Raw genomic sequence first — 17,563 nt, 5'->3', positions numbered from 1 at the left:
ACTGGGTATTTACCCCAAAGATACAAATGTAGTGATCTGAAGGGGCACATGCACCCCAGTGCTTTATAGCAGCAATGTCCACAATAGCTAAACTATATTGAAAGAGCCTAGACGTCCATCAACAGACGAATGGATAAAAAAGATGTGGTGTATATATATATATATATATATATATATATATATACACAATGGAATATTATTCAGCCATCAAAAAAATGAAATCTTGCCATTTGCAACGACGTTGATGAAATTAGATGGTATTATGCTAAGTGAAATAAGTAAATCAGAGAAAGATAAGTATCATATGATCTCACTGATATGAGGATTTTGTGAAACAAGACAGAGGATCATAGGGGAAGGGAGGGAAAAATGAAACAAGATGAAACCAGAGAGGGAGACAAACCATAAGAGACTCTTAATCTCAGGAAACAAACTGAGGGTTACTGGAGGGGAGGCAGGTAGAAGGGATGGGGTGGCTGGATGATGGACACTGGGGAGGGTATGTGCTATGGTGAGTGCTGTGAATTGTTTAAGACTGATGAATCACAGACCTGTACCCCTGAAACAAAAAATATATTATGTTAATAAAAAAATGAACAAAAAACAAACATACAAGCATATTTGATTTAAAAAAAAAAGAATGTATGATAAAGAAGCCAGCACAGTATACTGATGTCCAAGGCTTAACACCAAATCCCATGGGGAGCCTCACTGCCTTGTTCTTCCATCCCATGTCCATAGGGTGACTTCCCTGTTCTTGTGGCCATGGGTCCCTAGAGAGTGAGCAATGGTGAAAACTTACTGGAATTAAGATTAAGAATGACTATATAGTTCAACTCTACAGAATTCTGAAATTTTAGTAAGAGTACCTTATTTCAAAAATCCATTTCACAAATTAAACTGAGTTTTGAAACTCCCAGAATAGCTGCAGATGAGAGTCACTTCAGTGAAACTTTGAGGGTTAGTAAAAGGAGTCATATGGCTAGAATTTAAGAGTTCTAAGATATTATACACATTTATTTATTTAAAACCACTTTACTGAGGTATGACTGACATACAAAAAGCTGTATATATTTAATGTATCCAACTTGATGAGTTTGGAGATGAGTATACAACCTGTGACACCGTCAAAGATATTGTAAAGGTCACCCAGGCTAATCCTCAATTTTGCTGATGATACTGGTCACCCAGAGAGGTAACAAAACAAGCTAGAACTAGAACCTAGGTTTCCTGACTCTTAGTTCAAGGATTTGTTCTATTTCACAACGATTCACCAACTTAATAGAAAAAAAGCTACAGCACCATCAGAACACTTGTAACTTTGGGTGAGCCAGAACTATTCCTGTTGGTCTACCCTCCCCTCCTCAGTCTACTTGCCCATCAGTGGCCCCAAAGCGCGTCAGGGTGAAAACTACTCTACTCTGCTGGCTGCCATTCTAAGCTCCTGATTCCAAGCAGGGTGCCACCTCGTTGCCTATGTTGTAAACAGTTTTAAACAGTTGGGCATTAAGGCTACACACCAGAAGAATCCACTCCTCACTGGTTTCACGGTGTTGAACATTTCGTGCCCAATAGACCCATAATACAAATGGCAGGACTATTACTTGAGAAAACCACAACATAGATTCCAACACGTTGGGTCTCTTTCTTCAGGTTTAACTGCTAACACAACATTATTCATCTTCCCGCAACAAGGAACCTGGGAAGCATTTGCAGGGATGTCCTACTGGTAATGGAAGTCTGATGCCAAGAGTATTTGAGGAGAGACACCTCTTTAAAGGATGGACTAAAGTGGACCCCAAGTGACCTCAGGCTGTTCCCCAGCAAAAAGGCACCAATCTCGGTTTTAAAAGAACGGATGCAGATTTTACAATTCCCACCAGGGACAGTGTGGACCGCCTCTGAGGCCACCGGCGCCTGGGGCACACCTCCACAGTTACGTTAGTAGCAGATTACCATCACAGGAAGAGTCTAGAGACATGAAGTCACATATTATGGTTAATGAACCAGCAGGAGGACTAGCAGAGCACCAGCACTCTTCTTTGTCGAATCCGGGACTTTCTAACCTTTGTATTTAATTTAATCAATGTCTTGCAGAGATGTGCATATTTCCTTCAAAGATAATCTTTACACTGTCCCTTAGCAACCAAATCTCAGTGTCAAACCACTCCCCCCATCAATTCAGTTCAGCAAATAAATATTGACAATCATATGTGGAAAGCAGTATGTCCAGGAAAGTTCCTGTCCTGAAATCTAATCTAACTCTTCCACAACGCATCTTGCCAATTTCTTCTTAAACACTTGATAAAAGGTGAGAGTACAGTGAGAAGAGTGGGAGCCACAAGAGAGCTGCAGGGGATATCAGCATCTAATGGGCGGGCAGGGCAAGGGCAACTCTCCAAGGTGTAAGTTCACAGACGGGGTCTTATGGACTGAATGTCTTTATTCTCCAAACTCCTATTTTGAAGCCCCAGCCCCAGTGTGTTGGTAACTGGAGGTGGGGCCTTTGGGACGTTATTAGGTTTGGATGAAAAAATGAGGATGGGGCCCTATGATGGGATTAGTGTCCTTATTAGAAAAAAAGTGATCAGAGCTCCCTTTCTCTCCCCGGTGCGAGGACACCATGAGAAGGGGGCCGTCTGGAAGCCAGCCAGAAGGTCCTCACCAGGAACCAACTGGCTGCCACCTTGATCTTGGCCTTTCCAACCCCCACAACTAGGATTAAGAAGTGTCTGTTGTTTAAGCCACCCAGTCTAGAGGGATTTTGGTATAGGAGCCTGAGCTGACTAAGACACTGGGGAATGGCCAGACAGGAAGGAGAAACTCTGGGTGTGTGTTAGTCTGTTCTGTGGGGGAAAAGACTGAAGAAAGAGCAAGAGCTCAACACTCCCAAAGATCGCAGAGATTCAGCAGGCTAAGGGGAAGCAGTGCACTAAGGATGTCAGTGGCATCCCCTGGCAGGTAGACGATGAGCCCAGTTCTGTTTCCATTGGCCAGTGGTTCTCAAGCCCAGTGGCAGGACAGAATCACCTGGGAGCCTGGAAAAAGACTAATGCTTGGCCCTCAACTGCAGAGATTCCAAGTTAACTGGTCTAGAGTGCGGCCTGGGTATTGATGCATTTTTTAAAAAGCTCCCAAAGTGATTCTAATGTGTAGCCAGGGTTGAGAACTATTGCAACTTCGGTTGAATTGTTAAAAAGGAAAAAAAAAGAAGTTTTATTTGCGCTCTGGGGGAGCAGATTCGACACATTAATTATGCAGCAGCCACAGAGGTGCCAAGCGCTGCCATGGATTAGCTCATTTCATCCTCACAGCAATGCTGCAAGGCAGGTATGATAGTAACCCTGTTATAAAACAGGCATGGAGAAAACTGGCAGAGAGGTGAATTTACTGAAGTCACAGGGTTAGGAAGTGCCCGAGTTGGATAAAAACCCACTTCCGTGTAATAAAAACTCAATGAACCAAACGCCACTTGCCATGTAAGAAACAGGGGTATATTTCCGATTGAGTGAGTCCACTTCCTCCAAGACGCGATTGTATACAGACATCATTCTCCGCTCATATTCACTGTCAGCGTGGGCAGCTCCAGTAGATCCAGATTCCTGGAAACTGAGGTCAGATCAGCATCAATTAATCACCCAAAATAGTTACCATCTTAATGTCTAAATGTGTCAGGCACTTTCTACATGTTCTCATTTATTTTGTAAAATAACAAAGTAGGCACTGCTATTTCCATTTTACAGATGAGCCAACTGAGGCTTAGAGAGGTTAACTGATTTGCCTTCAGTCACATAACTAGTAAGTAACAAGCCCTAAATTTAAACCCAGACCTGACTTCAAATTATGTAAGGCTAATCACTTTGGTTGTTAGGTAGTAGTAAAATGTTTAACTGTTGCCTCTGCCATGAGGTGAAGGAGACCCAAGACAGTTGAAAAGGTAACCAGCAGTATAAAGCCAGCAGGTTAAGTGCCACATAACCAGTGAAGATATATAAATAAAAGATCAGAATGTGGAGGGAGTGGGGAATGCCACAGAAGAGATGGTTCCTGAACAAACCACTGGGCAAGCAGGATGGACAAGATGTGGAGAGATGGAAGTGTGGTGGGCATTCAGGGCTGCAGAAATGGCATGAAACTAAAGCATGGACAGGGAAGGTGTGGGAATGTTCAGGGGAGAGCTAGCACACAGAGCATGCTGGGAAAGTTTTACCTAGATTTCCTCTTTCTTCCTCTACTGCCTCACACCCAAAAAGTATTTCTGAAAGTATCTCTAAGTGAGAAAAGAAAGCAAACCTTTTTTTTTTTTTAAAGATTTTATTTATTTATTTGACAGAGACAGAGATAGTGAGAGCAGGAACACAAGCAGCGGGAGTGGGAGAGGGAGAGCAGACTTCCCGCCGAGGAGGGAGCCCGATGTGGGACTCGATCCCAGGACCCTGGGATCATGACCTGAGCCGAAGGCAGACGCTTAACGACTGAGCCACCGCAAATCTTTTGTATTCTAACTAAACTTCAGTGGGATTACTTGAAAATGCAATATAGGTAATTTAGCCACACTGGGCATAAGACTGTTCTTATTCTTCCCTTATTACCCTTTTAACACCTGTGTGTTAAAAGGCACCACTAAGGCACTTCACTTAGGTACTTTATATGGGTTATTCCCTTTAACCATTACAGCCACTCTAGGAGACAGGCATCATTATTTACCTGTAGTTCATGCATATGCGGTTCAGGGAGATGAAATTCCATGCACATATTTCTACAGCTAGGAGTGAACGATAAAGGATTCATCATGTTCATATCTGCCTGGCTCCAAAGCTTTGTTCCCTGCTCTGTACTGTATTCCCTGCTCTGTACTGTACCTTAAGTTCCAATAAGACAAGAACTGAACCTCATTTGTATGACTCTAAGAAAAACTCTACACACAAATAAAGCATAAAGAAATTAAAGTCTTTTATATCTGCTACTAAGAGGGTCTAAATTCAGGATACACTGCTTTACCTACAAAAGCATTCATTTACTTAAAAAATACACTTCATTGAGATATAAGTTACAAAAGCACAGAAATACACCTATTCGAAATACCCCTTTCCAGTCAATTCCCACTTCTGACCCAAGGCGACCACAGGTGTGCTTTCAATCACTATAAATAGGATGTTTCCTGTTATTTCATATAAACAGAGTCCTAAAATATGTGCTATTTTGTGTCTGGTTTCCTTCACAGCATGTTTTTGAGAGTCATTCATGTATTTTGCATATATCAATAGGTCATTCATCTTTACTGCTGAGTAGTACTCCATTGTATGGATGTATGAGTTTAGCCATTCGCCTGTTGAGTGGCATTTGGATCTTTACAGTTTTTGTTATTACAAACAAAGCTGCAATGAAATTTTACATACAAGTCTGTGTGGAAATATGTTTTCATTTCTTATGGGTAAGTAAGTAGGAGTAGAAATGGTCATATGGTTGCTGCCAACAAGTTTCCCAAAGCGGCTGAACTGAATCATTTTGTATTCCCCAAATGGTAGGAATTCAAGCTCCTTCATATCCTAATCCTGGATATTGAAGGTCTTTTTAATTTTAGCCATTTTAGTGGGTGTTAGTAGATATCTCATTGCGATGTTAATTTGCATTTCTCTGATGCTTAATGATGTTAAGCGTTTTTTGCTTATTAGACATTAGCACACCTTTTTTGAAACATCTTTTCAAATCTGTCAATTTGTAAAAACTGTGTTATCTTGAGTTGTGTGTTCTTAATATCCTGAATTCAAGTCCTCCGATAGAATCTCCCTGTGACCTGTCTTTTCATTTTCTTAATGGCATCTTTCATACAGCAGAAATTTAAAAATTTAAGTTCAATTTAGCAAATTCTTCTCTTATGGTAACTGCTATCTGTATCCTAAGAAATCTCTGCTGACCTCCAGGTCATGAAGACTTTCTCCAATGTAGTCTTCTAGAAAGTTTAGAGTTTTATCTTTTACATTTTGGTCTGTGATATACTCGGAATTAATTTTTCTGTATGGTGTGAAGCAAGGTCAAAATTCTTTTTTTTTTTTCCCTCCCTATATAGATAACTAGCTATCCTAGCGCCACACATTGAAAAAACTATCCTTTCCCTATTGAATTATCTTGGCACCTTTGTCAAAAATCAAATGATCACATATGTGAGTGGTCTCTCCATATTTTGGGCTCTCCATTCTACCATCAAGCCAATACTGCATTGTCTTAATCACTACAGCTTTATAGTAAGACTTGAAATGTTTGTTAAGTCCTCTACTTTAGCTTTTCTCCTTTATTCTGCAATATGGCAAATTACACTGTTTGATCTTCTATTGTTAACCTGGTATTCCTGGGATAAAACCTACTTGGTCTTGATGTATTATCTTTTGTATATTGCTGGATTCAATTTCTACATGTTTTGTTAAAATGATTTTTATACCTGTGTTCATGAAGATCTGTTGTATTCCCTTATTATGGCTTTTAATAGCTATAGGATTTGGATTGGTACTCTTACTTGATTTCTGATATTAGTAATTCGTGTTCCTTTACTGCTCAGACTAGCTAGTATTAACAGTTTTATTGATCTTTTCAAAGAACCAGCTTTGGGTTTCACTGATTTTCTCAACTATTTATTTCTAATTCACTGATCAGTGCTTATATTTTTGTTACTTCTTTCCTTTAAATTATTTTGAGTTAATCTGCTTTCTTTTTCTAGCTTCAGATAAGGCAGAAATTTAGATCACTGATTTTAAACTTTTTTATATTACATAAAAACATCTAAAGCTATCAATTTCCCTCTAAGCTCTGCTTTAGCTGCATCCCACAAGTTTTGATAGGTGGTTTTCTCATTTTCATTGTTTAACATATTTTCTAATTTCCCTTCTGATTTTTTGACCAACTGGGTTATTCAGAAGTCTTATTTAATTTCTAAATATGTGGGGATTTTCTAGAGATCATTTTTGTTAGTCCATTCTAATTTGTCAGATAACATATTCCATATGATTTCAATGCTTTAAAATTTGAGATTTGCTTTCTAGCCTAGCATATGGTTTATCTCATTAAATGTTCCAAATGCACTTGAAAAGAACATGTATGCTGCTGTTGGTACATACAGGTCAATTAGATCAAAATGACTGGTGGTGTTGTTAAAGTCTTCTATATCCTAAGAAATTTTCCAACAAGTTGTTCCATCAGTTACTCAGAGGGAAGTGTTGAGAACTTTGTAATTGTGGATTTATTTCTCTTTCAGTTCTTTTTTTTCCTTCGGTTTTTGCTTGATATATTTGGAAGATCTGTTACTTTGTACATAAATATTTAGAATTACGTCTTCTTGACTCTTCTGGTGTTTCTTCTGAATGCTCTCAGTGTTCAATAAGGTCTCTCCATTTGGCTAGTTGGAATGCAAACATTTCTCAGACATGTGTGAGCTCTGGGAATTGTTCAGCTTATAGCTTCCTGGTAATTACTCTTTCCCTAGTAGTTTTTTGCCTGGCCTTGTGGAGTTTCACTTTACGTATGTGTAGCTTAGCATTCAGCCAAAGATTCACAGCCTGTGAAATTTCTGGAGCTCTTTCCCTGGAAAGCTTCTTCCTCTCTCTTATATTCTGTCCTGCAAATTCTAGCTTCTTCTGGTTCCCTGAACTCTGATCCCTATCTCTTCACCATGTTCTGCCTTGGTTATTCCTCCCTGAGAGGCAGTCTAAAAAGTGCCTTCAGGGAGAGGAAAGTAAAGACTCTTGTAGTGTTTACCTTATTTATGTCCCTCCTCTGAGGGATTACATTCCTGAGTTTCCTATTGCCCAGCATGTGAAAACAGTGAACTTACATGTTTTAGCTGTTTGTAATAAAAGGAAAAGCCCAGTCTTACTCTGTTACCGTTGGAAACTGTTCCCTTATCGTTTAGGCAGTAAAATAAAGATTAAGTGCAAAGGAATCATGACAGAGCAAATAAAAAGCTAAGAGTAGAAAAATGCCATGGACAACCATCTCAAAATATTTCTTCTTGATAATTCTAAAAAGTTGGGATGAGGCAGACAATCACATTCATAATTAAGAGACATTTACCCTGTCCTAATCCATATTTATTGTTACTGGCTCAGGCACTATGTTAGGTGCCAGAGATAATAAGACAAGGTCTCTTCTCCCCAAAAAGCTCCTAGGCTACGAAAAAGATAGACAGATTAGTGAAATATTAACATTATGCCTCACTCTTGAGGTTTTTTTGCTGCTAGTCTTTCTTTATTTGGAAGGTGCAGAATATAAAATCAAGAGCAGAAGTTTTAGAAGGACTCCACTCTTTGCAGTTGTATACTATTGAGAATGAAACCCAAAGAACCCTCCTTCAAGGTGCAAGCTTTCTTTTCCAATTTTTCCCTGCTATGGAGGGCAGAGGCTAGGGGAATAGGTTTGGAGGATGAGAGGGGAAGAAGAGGAGTGAAAAAAAGTGGTAGGAAGGACAGAGAGTAGAGAATAGCATGTGTCAGCTGGCTGGATAACTCCCTTCACCCCATCCCTGCTGACAATGCACCCAATCTGTTAAAAAGTCAATCAAGAAAAACACTTATACTTATTATGCCAATCAACAGTACAATGATATCTGGGTGCTAAGAAGTAAAATGAGTATGGCACAGTAAGAAACGGTGTGATCCTCAAAGCAACAATTAATTGGCAAAGACTCTATAAAGTACATGGAGGTTTAAGAACATTTTGAAACTTAAAAGGATTTTTTTTTTCAAATAAGCCCTGCAAGTCTGAAGAGAAAATGAACACTGATGAAAACAGGATAAAAGGAAAAATAAGCGAATATTATATTAAAATGGATCGGATGAGTGGCGACAAAGATAGCCAAGTGGCCTAGTCTGAAAGTAGGCAGAACTTTAAAACATAAGCAAGGATCTTGCTATTGTCCTGAAAAGAAATGGTGAGTCAACGCTTTAGGGTAGAGAAATTTCACTGTTTGTTGATTAATACTCTCTTTGAGAAAGCTGACCTTGGAATCATAGGCCTTATTAATTGGAAATTACAGACAGTTGTAAATGCACATTCCAAAACAGAATACCGTAACGGGAAAAAAAACAGTGGATCATTCTTTAATAAAATATTTTGAATAGTTAATGGGAGAGGAGAAAAGAATATTAATAAAGCAAAAACAGAAATGTATTTTTGTTTAAGAAACCAAATAAAAAATTCAAGCTTATTAACCCAATTTTTCATACCAAAATTTAGTTATAGTATACAAGAAGAAAATATTCAAATTCAAAGAATTTCTTCCTAGTTATTTTTCCAAGTCAGTGTTTTAAAAATAGGAGGCAGTGGGGCACCTGGGAGGCTCAGTCAGTTAAGCGTCCTACTCTTTTTTTTTTTTTTTTTTAAAGATTTTATTTATTTATTTGACAGAGAGAGAGACAGCAAGAGCAGGGACACAAGCAGGGGGAGTGGGAGAGGGAGAAGCAGGCTTCCCGCCGAGCAGGGAGCCCAATGTGGGACTCGATCCCAGGACCCTGGGATCATGACCTGAGCTGAAGGCAGACGCTTAACGACTGAGTCACCCAGGCGCCCAAGCGTCCTACTCTTGATTTCAGCTCAGGTCATGATCTCAGAGTCCTGAGATCGAGCCCCGCCTCAGCTCCGCACTTGGTGGGGAGTTCTCCCTCTCCCCTCTAAAATAAATAAGTCTTTAAAAAAAAAAAAATAGGCAGAAGTAAATAAACAATGGAGTCAGAAAAAGCAAGTTTTGTCACTAGGTGTGTGAACTCAGGCAAATACTAACAAAGTCCTTCTCTGTTTGTTCTTCCATAATACCTCTTCCAAAACACATGTAACACCTCTTCCAAAACACATGTTGTGATGATTAGGTAAGACAACACTGGAAAATGTACCTTAATGTAAACTATTATTAGAAATACCTTGCTGATTCTGGATCCAAAATCAGGGCTTCTATTGCATGAGATATCAGTAAACAGCTCTGCTGCTGTCTGGATTAATGTTAAGGTTTTACATGAAAATAGAGAAATCCATGTAGACTTTGTATTACCTGAATATCAAGTCAAGATGAGGATTATATTTTTAGTTAAGGTAACCATATGTTATCAAATCAAGTGGTTTAAGATTTCATTTTTTTTTTTATGTTGTTTATAATAGTGATTCTTAAATTCTGCTCCAGGAATAGTACTTCAGTGGCTGCCTAATGTGGGAAGGGGGAACCAAACAGCAGGCTCTGTGATTCAATCACAGAAACTGTTCTCTTCTGCTTAGATGTAGGAGTTTCGGTGATAAAAGTTAAAAGCAACACCAAAAATGGTCTGTAGTTACTCCAGAGGTTCTGAAGCTGGGGCTCAAGGGATCTGGTAACCCTCCTGGGACTATGAAAATCTGCCGGGTGTGTGCATAAATGCATTTTGTAGAGGAAAGCGTCCATAGCATTCATAGGTTTTTACTTAGAAAACCAAAATGCCAAGCACTACTGATTTATAGGTCCCACAACTTAAAAACAATATATCTCTTCCTTCCTTTCAAAAAGGATTTGAGGCTGCTAATTAAATATGGAGAACTCAAAGAGGACTTAGGGAACCAAAGTGATGACTAAAACTACAGATCACTAATAAAGGTGATGGGAACCAGGGTTTACACCATGAAGAAGACAGAGGTAACACAAGAAGAAAATGGTTTTCTGATGGGAAAATGTGTTGCCTTCTCCACTGTAGCTCAAGTGAACACAAAATATGCAACACTGGTTGGACCTGGGTTTTGGATGCTCTTCCTAGTGGTGGAGAAAGACCACCACTGAGTCACTACTTTTTTTTTTTAAGCCTCGTTGAAGTTAAAAAGTAAAATTATACTGCTCACACTAGATTTCAAAAGAGAAGTTATTAATTATAATAAATTTGTAGGCTAATCTAAATATACATATTTTTAGTTAAGCATATCTAAAGCATTTACTCTAAGTTTAAAAGAATACTTCCAAAGAACAAGAACTACTGAAGCAGCTTAGGATACAGTTCCACATTCCTCAATGTTGCGGAATCAGCATCAAAAGATGCCTGATAAAGATCCCCATATCGGGAAGCAAGGCTTCGGAATTCTTCCATGGACTGTTTCATCTAAAAAGAAGGAGAAGGATCAATTACAAGGAAGATGCTATCATTATTGTACAATGATATACCACAAAAACCAAAACATAAAAAAAACCTATCCTCAATCAAATCCAAAAAGTAGTTCAACCCTTTTCATTTCCATTCCATTCATGCTTATAAACCTTGTTAAATAAAATGAACAAAGATGGTAAATGAAATTCTAAATGTTTACACAATTACAATAATAATACATATGACACGCAGAAACAAAAAGCATTGCTTTGTTAGCTTCAAGTTCCACTAAAACAATTAATACAGTTATAAATATGTAGAATCTAGTGAGACATCATCAGTCACTTTGTCATTCTAATAAAACATCAGCCTATTTTTGGCAAGACAGATGAGTTAAGCATTTGATGGTTAATGTCCATTAGTCAAACAGCTGATTTTTAAATTTCAGAATTTTTCATCTCACAACTAACCTCAAAAACCTCTAAAGTGTAAATAAAAACTGCACTGAAAATCAAGTGAAGACACACCTGATTGGAGATGCGACCACACCTCTGAAGGTCATTCCCTAAGGTCATGGCAATTGTTGTGGCAATTGCAGGTGGGGGGCTTGTCTTGAGGCTATTACAAGTACAGATAAGTTGAGAGAAGGCTTGTAGAAGGTCAATCCTGAGTTTTACAAATTCACACTGAAAACTTAAAGGATTCAGTGGTGTACTGGCAGCCTGGGGGAAAAAAAAAGATACATATAAGACAAAAGTAAATATAATAGCCAGATGGTGCCACACAAAGTATTTGTCACCGTCTGTGCAAAAGAACAGTAGTTCTAACACTGATGGATAAACACCTACGTTACAAGAGGAACGACGTGGTTTTAAAAAGAAAAACTTACTAGCATCAGCTGTGAAAAACTGTATGTTCCATCAACATTCAGGTTCCTTACTCCCTACATTCACGAAGACCCCACAGCATGTGGGTTGGCTAGATTATCACCAGTAAGATATCATTTGAGGGACACTTCAAGGACATGATCATTCTTCCAAAACCCCCCTCATCATCACCTTCCTACCTTTCTTAAGATTTTTTATTTATTTATTTGACAGAGAGAGAGAGAAAGCACAAGTAGGCAGAGAGGCAGGCAGAGGGAGAGGGAGAAGCAGGCTCCCTGCCGAGCAGGGAGCCCGATGCGGGGCTCGATCCCAGGACTCCGGGATCACGACCCGAGCCGAAGGCAGCCGCTCAACCGACTGAGCCACCCAGGCGCCCCACCTTCCTACCTTTCTAACCTGAAATTCTCATCACTGGAATCATTGACAGGATTTTTTAAAGTTGGGAGGGGGAGGAAAGAAAGATAAGGACAGGAGAAATATGATGCTCGACAGTCACTGTTAAAAAAGCATGTTGCCTCATGGCTGTATCTTTCCACTGTGAGCCCAGATTAATTTTAAGAAGAATTTCTGAGCAGACACATTAGACCGCACGAGAGGCTACCAAGGAAGAACAGGTTATAACACACAAATAAGTTTCAATGAGGAAGAGAGGCATCAGGGCTGAGTCTTGGATAGCAAAGAGTAGCAGTAGCTAGGTAGATGGGACAAGGAATTTAAGTCAAGCCAGTGTGGGCAGAGAACTAGGACCACCTTTAACTATTCAACAACTACTCTGGCAGAGAACCTAGCATGGTGCTTTCAACAAAAGGCATACCAAAAATTTGCTAAACTAACAATAAATGGAAGCATAGTGAAAATAATTTTCCTCTCTGACATGACTAGCTTAAAACAGGCTGATGCCCTTTGTTCCTTAGATACTACTTCCACTGTAGCCAGAGAGCAAGGCATTTGACTTTGGGTTTCTAGAAGTCAGTTACCACAGTACCATTTGGCCAAGTATCACATACTGACCTTAGCGTACTTCTCTCTACTTTTAAGTGTCAAATGGTTAAGTTCTGTTATTTGGTAGCATTCATATTTTACTCTATGAAATAATTAGCCACTCCCTATATCCTTTATAAAGAACATACATCTGCTCTTGTATCCTTCTCAAATGGCAAGGCCCTTGATGATATATATAAGCTACATATAAAAGAGAACTATATAAGCTAGAGGTAATAACTGTACTCAATATATTGAATTCTGTGGTTTTCACACTTTTGGGATGCCTGTTCTAATCATGAAACAGCACAGACGAGGAGATTAAAGAGAACATTTTAATTGCTTTTAACTCCTTAGAGATTTAATTTGCTCTTATAAGAAGGTAGATTCCCCCCTCCTCTGCCTTGTAAGCTGCTACCTGCTATTTTTAATTTACTGCTTGTCAGTAACTCTTGTCAGGGATACAAGTAGGTGTATATGATACTGTTCTATAAATACAGTACAGACCATCTGACCAGACAAAAACCCTGGCCATCTTATCCTAACATGCATTACAAAACTGAAAGAGAAGTAAGATGTAGTTATAATGAGGGAGATATACTGCAACTCTGGATTTATTTTTATTTTATTGATGATAGAAGGTGGAAACTCTGAAAGTGACTATGCATCTTGGATTGTGTTAATGCTGACGGAAAGCAATGCTAGATATAGTACACATGTTCAAAAGAACATGGAAAAGATAGATTTGTCCTAGAGGCCAAAGACTTTAAAAGGTAATATCATCTGTAAAAGAAAATATAAAAGAAATAAAATTTAGATTATAACAGTATGAATAATGCCAATGGGAAATAAAAAGGATATTATTTTCTTTTCTTTGTACTGAAGCTAAAGCTTAAACACAGGTTGGGAATCTAAGGTTAGCAGGTAAAGTAAAAATTGTATGTAATCAATATTACCCTTGAAACTTCCTCAGGGAGGAATTATTTTCAATGAATTCAACACAGGCAGGTGAAGGAACAACAAACTCAGAGCTTTCCCTAATGCTCACTCTGGGGTATCAGCTAATTGAGAAGAACTATTCCCACTATTTGGATTGCTATTTTGCTTTCCCATTATTTAAATGACTAATTTTATCCTTCCTTCCATTTTTTCTCATTCCTTCTTTCTTTCTTTTCCCCTAAACATATAAAGTTAAATCTTTTTTTCCTAAAGATTTATTTATTTATTATTTAAGAGAGAGCACACACATGTGTGCAAGCGGGGGGGGGGGCAGACAGAGAGAGGGAGGGAGAGAATCTCAAGTAGACACCCACCAAGTGCAGAGCCTGATGCAGGGCTTGATATGGGGCTCATGACCTTGAGATCACGACCTGAGCTGAAATCAAGAGTTGGATGCTTAACCAACTGAGCCACCCAGGTGCCCCAAAGTTAAATCTTTATTAGACATGCATATAATGCTACTTCACTGAACTTCTGACTTGTAGTACATATCCAATTTTCTAAATGGAGCTACCTAAAGAAACCAACATGGCTAAAAAAAAATTTACCTGATGAGCTCAGTTAAAAAAAAGTGTGTGTGTGCAAGCGCACACACACACACAATGGTAAAGAACATACAACCAAGAATAAACCTAAACCACAGACCTGAAGTCCCTGGTAACCATCATTCTACTTTTGTTTTCATAAATTTGACTTCTTCAGATATCTCATATAAGTGGAATCATATAGTATTTGTCTTCTTGCAACTGGCTGATTTTACTTAGTATAATCTCAGATTTTGAAAGAATAAGCCAAGCATAAAGCAATCGTGGACTAGACTGTTTTAAACCAGCCCTCCTACTAACAACAGCTGTGAAAACTGAATACAATATTAAGAACATATATTTGAAAGCACTAAAGAGCTTATCAAGGCAAAAGGATTTCGAAGCCAAAAATCATCGAGAAATGGGAAATGCAAGGAGGTAAGACTGACATTTGGTGACATTTTCTCCCTTGAGATGTTTGCTAACTTGAAAGCTGCTCCTGAGAGTCTGAGCAGAATTTTCAGCAGTCTCATTAAGACTAGGAGGGGGCTGAGGAAAACACTTTAGGCTTTTGGCTGTAACCTCAAAGGGCTATGCTCTAGGAGTCAGGAGAGCCCAAAAATATACTGGCCCTCCTAAGGACTGAAGCCTAGCTTTTAATCAGTTCAGTCCTTGGTTGGATTAAGGCAATCTTAGCCTAACTGCCTGCCAAGGGCAAAAAAAGATATATAAGGCTCTGGATGATGTAATCACTGTAATTTTTCATCTATATTTTCCAAAACCAAATAAAAAATAAAGCATACAAAAAAGACAAAATCCTCCAAAGCAAGAGGGGGAAAAAAGTCAAAGATACAAACCACAACAGATCCAGAAAACAGAACATCAGATGCAAATTTTTTAAAATAACTATGATTAATATGTTAAAAGAAATTAAATGACAAGACAGAGAATCCTGGCAGAGAACTGGAAAATATGAAATAACCAAATGGAAATTCTAGAACTGAAAAAAAAAACCCACAATAAATGAAATTAAGAACTTAATGAATGGGTTTGACAGCGGATTAGACACAATGTAAGTTATTGAAGTGGGGGGTGCCTGGGTGGCTAGTCAGTTAAGTGTCTGACTCTCGGTGTTGGCTCAGGTCATGATCTCAGGGTCGTGAGATTGAGCCCCACGCTGGGCTCTGCGCTCAGTGTAGAGTTTGCTTGAGATTCTCTCTCTCCCTCTGCCCCAACCCCCTTTCTCTCTAAAATAAATAAACAAATCTTAAAAAAAAAAAGAATTACTGAAGTGGAAGATAGGTCAGAAGAAAACGTTTAGAGCTAAGAATAGAGAGATAAAAAGATGCGAAGAGGCAGAAGAGAATGTAAGAGCTAAAGAGACATGGTAAAAAGAGTTATCATCGTTCTATCTGGAGTTCCAAATGAGCGAGAAAGGGACAGAAGCAATAGCTAAAGAGACAATGACCAAATATTCCAAAACTGATCAAAGTCATCAAGCCATAGATTCAAGAAGCACCATGAGGGCACCTGGGTGGCTCAGCCATTAAGCGTCTGCCTTCCGCTCAGGTCATGATCTCAGGGTCCTGGGATCGAGCCCTGCATCGGGCTCCCTGCTCTGCGGGGAGCCTGCTTCTCCCTCTCTCACTCCCCCTACTTGTGTTCCCTCTCTCGCTGTCTCTCTCTGTCAGATAAATAAAATTTTTTAAAAAAATAAAGCATTCATAAAATATAAATCATAAATTGGTTAAACAATTAAAAAAAAAAAAGAAGCACTATGAACCCCAAAAGGCATTCATAATGGTAAGAGTATAAGCTGGAAACCACCACAGGCAACTTTTGGCAGTATTTATTAAAGCTAAACCTAAGTTATCTCATGACACAGCACTACCATCCAGAAGAAATGCACACCTATACCAAAAGATGTGTGTTAAGAGTGTTCACAAATTACTCTTTTTTTTTTTTTTAAAGATTTTATCTATTTATTTGACAGAGAGAGAGATAGCGAGAGAGGGAACACAAGCAGGGGGAGTAGGACAGGGAGAAGCAGGCTTCCTGCCGAGCAGGGAGCCCTATGCGGGACTTGATCCCAGGACCCTGGGATCATGACCTGAGCCGAAGGCAGACGCTTAACGACTGAGCCACCCAGGCTCCCCCACAAGTTACTCTTAATAGTCCCAACCTCAGATGTTCCCCAATGATAAAAATGGATAAACAGATTGCTTTAACAGTCATCAAAAGAATATCACAGAGCAATGAAAATGAACTACTGCAATATGCCAACAACGACAAAATGAATGACTCACACAAAGAGCTGAGCAAAACAAGCTAGAATCACAAGAATACTGCATGATTCCCCAACTAATGATAAAAAACAAGGCAAGACTAACCTATAGTTTTAGAAATCGAAATAGTGCTTACTTCTGGGGAAAAGGGTGAAGGGAGCATGAACTGGGGAAAATTTTTTTAAAAAACAGAAACCATAAAGGAAGAAAGACCAATAACTCAGACCACTAAGTCTTAGACTACTAAGAATGGCTGTTCATCAAAAGACAGAAAATGGGGGGGAAAAAGCTACAAAATTAGATGATATTTGCAACTCATATAACCTACAAAAAATTAGTATCCAGAACATATAAGGAACTCTTATAAATCAGTAAGACAAACAACCTGCTAGGAAAATGAAAAAACTTCAACTGGCAGTCAACAGAAAAAAAACAAAACACAAATGGCCAAAAATGAAACAAATAATTAACTGTTTCAAGAAAATGAAAAAGCAACTACTGAATGGGAGAAAATATTTGCAAGTCCTATATCTGATAAGGAGTTAATATCCAAAAAATATAAAGAACTCTTATTAACTCAAGAGCAAAACAAAACAAACAACAATCTGATTATAAAATTAGCAGATTTGACTAGATTATTCTTCCAAAGAAGATATAAAGACAGCCAACAGATATATGAAAAGATGCTCAACATCACTAATCATCAGGGAAATGCAGATCAAAACCACAAGATATCACTTCACACCTGTTAGAAAGGCCAACAGCGGGGAGCCTGCTTCTCCACTCTCCCACCCCCCTGCTTG

At 38.8% G+C, this 17,563-nt stretch overlaps 1 protein-coding gene across 2 annotated transcripts in view; it reads right to left on the bottom strand.

Moving 5' to 3' along the window:
• The window catches only part of INTS7 (integrator complex subunit 7), a 90,784-nt gene that overhangs the window by 7,513 nt on the left and 65,708 nt on the right, over positions 1–17,563 (bottom strand). For both annotated transcript variants that reach the window (XM_081824834.1, XM_081824835.1), the window contains 4 exons: positions 11,612–11,806; positions 10,996–11,099; positions 9,906–9,974; positions 3,477–3,609 (listed from right to left, as the gene is read on the bottom strand). In XM_081824834.1, coding sequence (XP_081680960.1) covers positions 3,477–3,609; positions 9,906–9,974; positions 10,996–11,099; positions 11,612–11,806 — 501 coding nt within the window. The remainder of the gene's footprint in view (positions 1–3,476; positions 3,610–9,905; positions 9,975–10,995; positions 11,100–11,611; positions 11,807–17,563) is intronic.

This window comes from Leptonychotes weddellii, chromosome 6 (genome assembly GCF_054177405.1).
Source record: "Leptonychotes weddellii isolate Sample4059 chromosome 6, ASM5417740v2, whole genome shotgun sequence".
In the NCBI taxonomy this organism is placed as follows: Eukaryota; Metazoa; Chordata; class Mammalia; order Carnivora; family Phocidae; genus Leptonychotes; species Leptonychotes weddellii.
This window is presented reverse-complemented; position numbering and strand designations above follow the sequence as displayed.